This window comes from Catharus ustulatus, chromosome 1 (genome assembly GCF_009819885.2).
Source record: "Catharus ustulatus isolate bCatUst1 chromosome 1, bCatUst1.pri.v2, whole genome shotgun sequence".
NCBI lineage: Eukaryota > Metazoa > Chordata > Aves > Passeriformes > Turdidae > Catharus > Catharus ustulatus.
Window position 1 is genome coordinate 155,265,440 of NC_046221.1, and position 11,129 is coordinate 155,276,568.

Genomic DNA, 11,129 nt, shown 5'->3' on the forward strand with positions numbered 1-11,129 from the left:
GCATAGCTATACCCAAGCCCCTGAAAACCCTACTAGGTAGTTCAACAGATTTAATTTCATAAAAAGAATTTTCAGATACCCTCACAGCTTTCAGGTGAGAGAAAACCTTCAGTCCATGTGCTGTTTAAGAATTCCCAAAATCAGGCAGCAACAGATTAGAAATTTATAAGGTAACAAAGAGCATCTCCTCAAATGCAATCTTAATGCCTGAATAATTTTTCTCCCCAGCTCTAAGCTTCTGCAAATCTCTACCAATACAGAGAGAAAACTAAATTTATGATACAGGTGTGATCTATAAGAACAAAATTCTGCAGACAGCTTCATGAAACAGTTTCTATTGGATTCAAAATAAGATGGGTGGCAAGTGCAGTAGAAGATGACCCCAGACAAAAACCCTGCTGCTGTCTAGGTAATATCAGTGAGATGAAGGGGAAGAAGTAGGAAAATCAACACAAAAGGCCTACAATATTCCACTTCAGTCTTCAGCTGTTATAATGCTAAGGCAAAAGCAATCATAGGTGAACAGCTGCTTTCTCTGGAAGCCCTGCTTTACCTTAAATAACAATTTCCAGCTGTTCTCCTAAAAGAAAATATTAATTACACTATTTTGGCACCCAGACAACTCAGCTTGGGGTTTTGGGAGTAAAAATTCTATTGAACTGTGTCTGCAGGTCAATAATAAATTATGTTTGTAACTGATGATATTTTTCATTAGAGATAACATGCATGAGGAGAAATAACTCTGCTTGAATCAACAACAAAGATGAACAAAAAATATTTAAGTGGAATTATATGAACTCTTGAATGAAAAAAGCCAAACTTGTGAATAAAGAAAGAAAATAATAATATTTACTCACAAACTGTTGTTGTTTACTGTTACCTGTGAAATTCAAGCTTAGAGTCCATCTGTTTCTGTTTCTCATCCTTTCTTTCTTGCATCCTTCTTTGAGCCTCTTCCTTTTCTCTGGCCCTTTTGAGAAGGTAAGCTCGTTCCTGTTCTCTGATTTTCCATTTCACTTCTGGATAGTTTTGAAGTGCTTTAATCCTCTCTGAACGTTCTATTTCTTTACTATCCAAATACTTCCCAAAGGGGGACAAAAATCAATATAAAGATGTGAGAAATTATAAACATATTCAAATTGACGCATCTATTAGATTGTAGTTTAATTTTGATAATTAAGTCCTGTCTATAATTAGAAATGTATCTATCACATATCACTAGCACTATGTAAGTTATACTTTATTACAAAGAATTAACAATAACTCGCTATTCAGATCTGAAAATGGTTTTGTGTGTCTGAGATCTGCTTTTAGCATTTTCCAGGAATTTTAATTAGTCCTATTAGACTATACAGTAGAGAGAGTCCCTTCAGCCATTTCTGGTCTTTGTCTTACTTTGATTCAGCCCAAAATTATTTCTTTTGATGTGTAAGTTAACTGCCAACTGAGTAACTTGAATCTACTCTTAATAAGTTAAGCAGTGCCTGTGCTTCTCTGAGAAAATTAGTGAGAACCTATTTCAGGCTGGAGACTGTTTCATGGACAGGAAATTGTTACATCAGTTCGGTCATAGCACAAAACCACAATAGATACTCAAAGTATCTATTTACAGTCAGTGCAATGTAGTGCAATTTTACTCAACTTGTATATTTTTACTGTCTTACTCTGCAGGTTTAGCATATATTGTTGGAATGGTACCAACAACCCACTAACTTTCTGCAATCGTACTAATAATTTAAAAATACTTTGTATATAACAATTATGAGGAAAAAAGCACCAGAACTGTACAATAAATTTATTTAGGAAAAAAACAAATTAAAAACTTTTGTTTAAGAATCTCCAATAAAGATGACAGAAAAGTTAATGAATAATTGCGGTTCCAGTAGAATAGAACCAATTACTATCATATTATTTATGGGAGTCATTTATTCCTTGGAATAGAATTTCCTGTGAACATTAAGAAGAAGTCTATTAGCTTTCCAAGTACAGGGTAAGCATGTTCAGTCGACAGTACTCATGTTTTATTTGGATTTAAATTTAAGTTTTAAAAATCTTACTTTTAATTGATGAAGAGTTGCCACTACAAATTGTCTATAACCTTCAAATTCAGTACATGGGTTACCCACTAGAAACAATTCCTTTAGATGAATATTACATTTTAGGGATTCAATACTGGACAGTTCACCAATAAAATTTGCTGTCAGGTCAAGTTTCTTCAATTCTTCACAGCCTGTTTGAAAGAAATCTTAATTCAATTTGTCTGTAACATAAATGTACACATGGTAACCTGTACACAATTGGATATAAAACTTTCTCCATTTGTGTTCTGTGAACTGGTTCCATTCTATCAGAACACATCTTTTCCAAGACTTTTTCTGAGCAAAAGAGTGACTCAGCCAAGGTTTATGAGCTTACAATATTTACAGGAATAAAACAAACTCAATAAAATACAAACTACCATAAAATTACTCGTTTTATCAGTATGAAAACTTTTTGGACATTTATAGATGAACTATTAAATATTTAGTTTTCAGACAAGCTGGATTTCATTTTTAACAGTCTGATTGTCCTGATACCCCTTTCTCAGCTAAGTCTCAATCATATGGCTAAAATCCAACCCAATTACTTAAGGACAGCAGGATCAATTAAGAGTTTCAGTTCTGAGTATGGTTAATCTCTGGTAATATTATTCAAGTATAAAAACTCAGTGCAAGTTAGGCTTTCCACTCTGTGGACTCAGCTGTCATTGTAAATACTTTATCACTGGTCAAATTGCAAATACCAGTGAGAAAGTGTTAGTACTAAAACAAGTCATTACAAACAGAAACTCCAAGTTAGGTAACAAAATGCTCTGGAAAATCTGATTTTTAATTTATCAGTCTCTCCTTTTATCATAATGTGTCCATGAATCATAACCTTGACTCTAAGATTAAAAAGTTTAGCTGTAAGCAAGCTCAACTTTGAATCACATCACTGTAATCACTTTCCTGTCCTGGCCTATTTGCTAAGTTTGATGCACAGTTGAGCTGTCAGGAAGTAAACAACGTAGAACAATTTATTAGGGGATTTAAATAACCCAAATTTATGCAAGGGCCAATTCCAAAGGTTGTAATTCCTAAGTAAATAACAAATCACAGTAATAAATAATGCAGCCTGATAGATGAATTTAAAATTTAGTGGCATGAGAACAAATGCAACTTTCTCAGCAAATTCCTAAATACATACTACACTACCTACTTCTTCAACTTTTTCAAATTTGTGTTCAGGCTGTTTGCTTTTTTCTTATTTAAGCTATCCTCTTGAATCAGCTCAGACTTAAAAACACAAACCAACCAAACATTCAACTAAACAAACAAAAGAAAAACAAAACCAAAACACACACACGCACACATAAACAACCAACCAATCAACCAGTTTGTTTGGGTTTTTTTTTTAACTGTTCCTTTGTCAAGGTGGATATGTTTAAGATTCAGCACCTGGCCTAACCAGAACTGAGAAACAGAAAACAATCAAGTCATAAATTATTCAAGTAATATGGAATGTGTTTATGGGTTGCTCCAAGTCTTAAATTTTAATCTTGGAAAATGCCACATTTTGCACATGAAACATACAGAAATGGCAGGATAAAGGATTAAACACAGATAAAACAGACAGGATTCCAAGCAATGAAAGAGAAAAAATCCTCTGAAAACCTTGTTTAATAAAACCCAGACTCTTAATGCAAACTGTGCTGAGCACAGAACCTTCTTGTGTGTGACATTTGATTTCTGAAGATGAAATGTGGCCTGGAGACATTCAGGAAAGTTCAATGAGAAAAAATCAGAAGTAGGAAGCACTTGCTACAAAGCAGCAGTTACTGAAATCCTGCACCTAAGGATGCTCTATGTATCCACAAAACACCTCTACAGGTGGGCACACTTAGTGGTTTCCACTCTCTTTTACACCAAATCACAACCTAAGTGCTTTAATATGAAAAGACAAAATGGCTTTTTTCAAAATCTGACCTTCCAGATTTTCAATTCTTTCAATGTTGTTCAAAGCTACATTTAAATATTCCAGCTTCTTTAGTTTGCCCACGTTTTCTGTAACAAAACATAGATGGATTATTTCAGTTTTCAGCACTGGAAAGGACATTATGGTTTCAGTTGCTTACTTTACTTCAAAGCAATAATGAAGCAGAAAAATAATAAGAAGAAATCAGAATATGTACCACTATTGGACATCGATATTTTAATGTTAACAGAAAGATAAAACAAAGAATTTTTCTGAAAACATAAAAGAAAAAAGAAATAAGGGAAGTTATAAACACATTTTAATCACAAATTCATAAAACACATATCTCATTCAAGAGGAATGGCTGAAAAAGCACAGTGAGACATTCCATCTTGGGAAATGTGAGATCTTGACAAATTCTGTGACACGAATCCCAGCACACTTTACTAAGAACTTGGAGAAGTACTTTCTATGTAATTCACAAACAAATGACGGCATCAATATCTCAGCAAGAACTTGTGCAGCTTAGTTTGGATGTTTGTTTTTGTTGCATTTCTCTATCATATTCAGAAGCTTGTTTGGAACTGCTGTGTCCTCTGCAAGGACATGTTGGTATCCACTGGGAAGAATAACTTCTCAACTTCAGTACTCTGCAATACAACCCCTATGACAAGGTTTTTGGTCATTACTATAGCATGGGGGGGGTTGGTGGTGTTTGTTTTGGTTGTTTTTTGTTTTGGGGTTGGTTTTTTTTTTGTTTTCATTTAAGGTATTACCTTGGAAAGCTGCCACATTATACAAGAATATATGAATCACCAAGTTGCATACTTTTCAATTCCTGCAGTTAAATTATGGTAACATAAAAATTGCTCGTCTCAAAAATGAAATTGCTGAAAATGGTATCCTGTGCTAACCTGAAGGAAGCCTGAGAGCTGACAGAAAAATCACAAGATGAAATCTTGTGCCTTATTAAGGACACATTAACAGAGAGAAAACCCACTTATTTTAGTCCCTCTTTTGATGGGGCAAAGAAGCACAAAGCAGTTTAAAAAAAAACTTGTCATCTTTGGGAGATTACTCCACTTTAGGAAATGTTTATGTTATCAGTTATCAGAGTTTCCTTATGAGTCCCTCGAGAAACTTAATGGATTTGCCTCCAAGCTCTTGAGCACAGAATTTCCTCCTAGCACCTTAGTACTTTTTTCTTCCTCTTAAGGAACTTAGAAAAAAATACATAATATAATTTCTAATATAAATATAATTTATAATTTCTGAACATTTCCAAATTTTTGTTGTTCATCCAGACAGTACAAGCCCAAGGCTTGATGTCACATCTTCCAGAATGGAACAAAACCATATGAAATGATATCTCCTGTGGTCTAGGAAGACCATTAAGGTTTTGTTGCAGAAAGTTTGGCTCATGCACACAAGCAAGTATTTTACCTGAATAAAAATTATTTCAATGTTAACAAAAAAATTTAATTTGCATGAAAATGAAATTTTTAAAAGAGCCTGAAAGAGCTAATCCCATTATATCATTCTATGGTATATGGTAAACTCTGTCTCTGTTTGCCACAAGATGGGATATTTAAACTATATCCTGATTTTTGAAATTTTAATCCATAAAAGGTTTTCCACACTCATATTCTTGTGACTTGTATCTCAGTAGTATCTTTTTAATTTAAAAATCTCCCAAATTTCTGAGCTTTTTAGAGATTTAATCAAAAAAACAGGAAAGGAACTGTTGTTAGGAGTACATTCCCTTAAGTATAACAGAATTTTTTTTTTCTGATTTTGAAATGATGCATGTGAATACATTTTAAAAGAAATATCGAGAAAATACTTACCAATTTTTGGAATTAGGTTATTCTGAAGATAGAGAATTTTTAAATCTCGACACCATTTGTCAAGATGCTCTAGCTTTTCTATTTCCTGCTGATGTAAAGAAATTTCTTCAAGTGAAAAAATTTCACAGTTGTTGTGTTCTGCACGTCTTCTAACAAGATCTTCAGTGACTGAAAGAAACATTAGCTGTCATATTTCCCTGTAATCATTTTCTGCCATCTGACTTATAACCAAATTATAAAATCATTAAAATATTTTGTTCCACCATACCAAATAGCCCGGGAGGAATGACAACAAAAATAAAATCTGCCAGAAAAGTTATCAAGATATCAAGTAGCTTCAACCCACTCTGCCACAGTAAAGATCTTTTGTGAAACACAATCACATCACCTGTAACATTTGGAAAGATCCATATGAAAACTGCTGAGTCTTCCATAAGAATGTGATACAACCCTTGCAGAAATTAATCCAGCAGCCACTATTTTCAGCATAGCTTGGGTTGCAGATTGATTCATGTAGACAAGTAGTGGAGTGTTTTATGCTGTTTTATTTCCAGATGCCAGATGTTCACATCACAGAGAACAGTGGGGGGTGGGGAGGAAGCAAACTGCAGTGTGTCATCATATTCTGCCACCAGCACAGTGTGCACAGAAATAAACAGGATAAATGCTGAAAGTGGGCAGATATTTTTTATGCCATCGCTAAGTCATGCTTATAAATGTCTATGTTATAATGAAATGTACACCTGGTATTTCTTAGGCACTACCAGCTCATCAGAGCCAGCAAAGGAGTTTCAGAGGCTGAAAAACGTCACAGACCTGGGTTTAGTTACCATGTTGTAATATTTAATGCCAGGCAGTCTTTCAAACAGTGAAAAGGCTCTGTATAATGAAGGTAAAGAAATTCTGTAAGAACCAGTGCTCATTCCTGAGCTAGATGCTAGAACTTTGTTTCTAGTACACTGCACCAAAAAGTGCCAGCATTTTCCTCTCCTTGACAAGCACTGGACTACAGTGAAGTACTGATGAAAAACACAGGGGTTTATCAAGCCAGCACAGGTATTTTCATGATTTTTAATGCTGGGAAAAAAAATAGAGAAAAAAGCCTTTCAAAAAGGATCTGAAGAAAAATAAGCATAAAGAAAAAAAATATATATAAAGATTTGTGAAAACATACTGTTCCTACCATGCATTAATTAAAAGCACTCTTTCACTTCTTTGTCTAAGAGAGGTTTTGTGAAATCATCCAATTTTTTTATTAGTGATCCTGGAATGGCTGCACACATTCACACGGATCAGCAAACTGTGTACCAATACAGCCCAAACTCACATGTGTCTGTACAGCTCCTCTATCTGCAGTCTTTGGGAAGGGGTGAAACTGGTTGTGTTTATATTATATTATTTATAGATGTCCAGGCTTAAATCTCCCTTCTGCTCAACAGAGTTTCACGTGACAGAATTAATTTACAGAATTAAATGTGGAAATACAGATATTGATTGAACCTGTCTGCACATAAATCATATTGGGAAAGGTGTCAATGTCTCTTTTAACCACTTTGAGCAGGTTTATTGCATCTTCCACTTGAACTTGATAAAAGTAACAGAGAAAAGAGAAAAAATAAGTCAATAACCATGACTAAATACTTCAGTCTTCACACTAAATGTATATTTAAAAAAATTGGTATTTCTAATAAGTTACTTGGGAAATCTGCTAGAAATTCAAAGGAAAAAAAAAGCCTGCTTACTTCTGTGTAGCAGATTTTTCAGTGCCACTATTACCAGGTAATTTTGAGTAGGAAAACAATACTCCCCAATCTGCATACGTACACACTGGTGGCAATATTATGCTCTATATGCTTCATAAAAAAGGAGTCATATAAACTATTCCTGACAGCTTAATTACAGACTAATTTCCATTTGCTGATGAAAATCAAAATTATTTTTGCAGCAATTCTGCAAAAATGTTCACTTTCATTAACAGATGATTTGAAAAGCAGAGACAATCATTCACAATAGAAGCTAAAGTGAAGTTTATAAACCTAATTTGATATCCTGTTGTAGAAAACTGCCTGAACACTTGACATTTTGTGTAAGATCTAGTTCATTTAAGTGGAATGAGGGAAAAAAGCTTGCAAGAGAAAACAAATATTAAATAAAACTGTAAATAACAGCATCTCCAGGACATTGACAAACACACTGAACTCACTAAAATGTTCATTAATCAGATTTTCTGGTGTTGTGTGCAGTAAGGAACAGTGACCACAGCTACTCCCAGGTTCCCATGAACACAGGAGGAAATGAGGGATGGCATCAATCAAGTGGAGAGAACAGATCTTGAAGTTCTAATGCCTGGGCTTCCAAAAAGTACACATTTGACTCAAAAAAGGAAGCAGAAGTGAAGGATAACAAAGAAATTGAAAGAATAAGCAGATGGACAGCTGCAGGTGCATCAGTGGGGGAAGCTGCATTTCAGAAAAGTGAAGTATGCAAGTAAGACTCAAATTCATGCTGCTCTGTTCAGGAAATAAAGTCATTCTCCTTCAGGCAGTGCCTGCTCAAAGAGGGCATGTGCCAGCTTCCTGCAGGGACAGGGAGCTCCTGTCCAAAACACTGCTTGAGCCCAGCACGAGACTGGCAGTCAGTGATAATATACAACCAAAACAGATGACAAGAAAAATCACAGAGGAAGGGAACTCCTTTTTCAGGAGTAAAAGGTGTGAGCACTCAGTCTTTTGGGTCATACTGCTGTCCCTGTAAAAGATGATCACTTCATAAGTAACATTATGGAGTGTTTTACCTCATTTGGGATTTTTCCACATGTGACAGACCTGGGCTCAGGCACAAACCATCCTATCCATCATCCCCTCTCACAGGGGCTGCCCCACACAGGAGGGGTCCCCACCTGGGCCACCCCAGTCCCCACAGCTGCTGTTTGGAGAGGCAAGGAACCCTCCTGCTCTGTGTGGGGAGATAACAGGGGGGGTTATTGCCAGGGAAGAGGAAAATCCGACAATCATCCAAGGGAGGCAGGAGTGCAGGGGGCTGCCAGGGGAGTGTGGAAGCAACACGACTGTGGCGAGAGGGAATGTGACTCAGACAATTGTTTACAATGGAAAACACCTTTAAGATCATCTAGCACAACCCAGCACTGCTAAATCCACCACGAAACCATGTCCCTAAATGTCACATCTACAGGAGTTTTAAATAACTCCAGGTGTATTGACCCCACCAGTTCCCTGCTCAGCCTGTCCAGTGCTGGACAACCCCTTCCATGAACAAATGTTTCCCAACATCTAAACTAAACCTCCCGCACAACTTGAGGCCGTCTCCTCTTGTCCTGTCCCTAGAAGGGAGCAGAGAGCCTCCTTTCAGGGGGCTGCAGAGAGCGGTGAGGTCTGCCTGAGCCTCCAGAACACCTCCCTCAACACCCGCAGCTCCTTCCCCAGCTTTGTTGCCCTTCTGCGGACACAAAGGAAGCGTGCAGGGCGCGCTGGAGAGCAGGGCAGGGCCGGGCAGGGGAGGGAAGCGGCGCTGTCCGACACTCACTGTGCACCATGGCCCCTCAGGCGCCGCCGCCATTCCCGGCCGCGCTGCCACAGCAACGGCCCCGGCGGGCGGCGCTCAGGGCGGCGCTGCGGCCCGGCTGCGACCCACGGTGTGTGCACCGCCCCGGCCGCAACCCCACGGTGTGTGCACCGCCGTGGCTGTAACCTCACGGTGTGTGCACCGCCCCGGCTGCACCCCACGGTGTGTGCACCGCCCCGGAGGCTCCTGGCCCGGCTTTAACCCGACGGTCTCTGCCGGCCTGGCTTTAACCCGACGGTCTCTGCACCACCCCGGCGGCTCCCGGGCCCGCCGTGCAGAGATGAAATGTCTTTTCCTCAGGCATCAATCTCACACTTCGTCCTTTGCCTGACGCTTCTGTCGTCCCCCTCCTTTGTATGACACGTCTGTCCTCCTCCTGCATCTCCATCAGCTAGTTTGCCTCATGTATTTTGAGCTGAAAGCTTGTTTTCCGTTGTTTGTGAAGGCAGCCTGTTCCAGTGATTCAGTCTTGTAAAATTTTAGAATCATAGAACAGTTTAGGTTGGAAAAGACCTTAAGATCATTAAGTCCCCCCGTTAATCCAACATTACCAAGTCACCACTGAACCATGTCCTCCAGTGTCAGGTCTACACTTTTCGGTTTTTTTCTAGGGATGGTGACTCCACCTCTTCCCTGAGCAGCCTGGTCCAATTCGGGATCACAACTGGCATAAAATCGAAGTGGTAACATCAGGAAAATCAGTCTGTATTTCCTACCTGTCTTCATTAATCTAGAGATCTAATCAAACCTAAAGGTCATTTTCAACTAACAGGAAACTCACCTCTAAATTTAAATAAGGGAGCCGGAATTTTTCCAATGATCAAATTAATTTATTTAGCCATTTACCTCCGATGTAAATGCAACTCCCCAAAGCCACTCTGCACCTTTCTGTCTGTACTGCTGATTAGAGGAGTGTGAAGGTGTCATTGAGTTAAGACTCCTGGGATTTGTGGAGATGATGAAACACAAAGGAGCAGAAGTAGTTTATGCACTTTAACTCCACAATATTTGTGCTGGCCTATCTGACTGGATTAGTAACAGCTCCACTCAGAGGTTTACACAGCTGGTTGGATGTGGCCCAAGGTCCCTGCAAAGAATCACAGACAATAAAGAAGGTCCACTAATCCTTATACCTACACATTTATATCAAATTGCAGGCCTCTTCAAATAATAACTTTTTTGCTAATAACATTAATTTTTTACTTAGGAGCAGAATTCACAATCAAAGTATTAATTTCAAGCAAGTAAAAAACCTTGTTTTCGCTGCCTACAGTATTTTCAACCCTGTGTTTACATTGTAGTACATGGAGTGCCTGTTATTTAGTTAAGCTAAAAGCAAAGGGGGAGAGTGTTCATCCCTTTATCCCCTTTTCAGATATCCTAGATGAGAGTTCTGAAGAAAGGATTATAATATATGCAATTAATTAAATTCCCAAATACTAAGGTGAGTGGGTTGACTTGGAAGGATGCCAGGTGCACACCAGCTTTTTTTTTTTCCTCACTTCCCAGCCTCAACAGAAGATGGGGAAAAAATATGATAAGAAACTCATGTATTGAGATAAGAGCAAGGTAATCAAACAACAATTGCCAGAATGGGCAAAACTAATTCAATTTGGGGAAATTAACTTTTTACCAATTAAACAGAGTTGGATAGAGGGACATAATGACAAATCTAAATCCACCTTCCTTGTATTTCTCCCTTTTCCC

At 37.9% G+C, this 11,129-nt stretch overlaps 1 protein-coding gene across 2 annotated transcripts in view; it reads right to left on the reverse strand.

Moving 5' to 3' along the window:
• Positions 1–9,444, reverse strand: part of DNAAF11 (dynein axonemal assembly factor 11) — a 34,581-nt gene extending 25,137 nt beyond the window's left edge. Inside the window, exons 1-5 of one of the 2 annotated variants that reach the window (XM_033081071.1) lie at positions 9,384–9,444; positions 5,841–6,008; positions 4,005–4,082; positions 2,058–2,230; positions 881–1,080 (exon numbers count right to left, since the gene is read on the reverse strand). In XM_033081071.1, the coding sequence (XP_032936962.1) occupies positions 881–1,080; positions 2,058–2,230; positions 4,005–4,082; positions 5,841–6,008; positions 9,384–9,393 (629 nt within the window). In that variant the 5' untranslated portion in view covers positions 9,394–9,444. The remainder of the gene's footprint in view (positions 1–880; positions 1,081–2,057; positions 2,231–4,004; positions 4,083–5,840; positions 6,009–9,383) is intronic. The other variant, XM_033081080.1, reaches the window with a different exon arrangement.
• Positions 9,445–11,129: the final 1,685 nt, after the last annotated feature.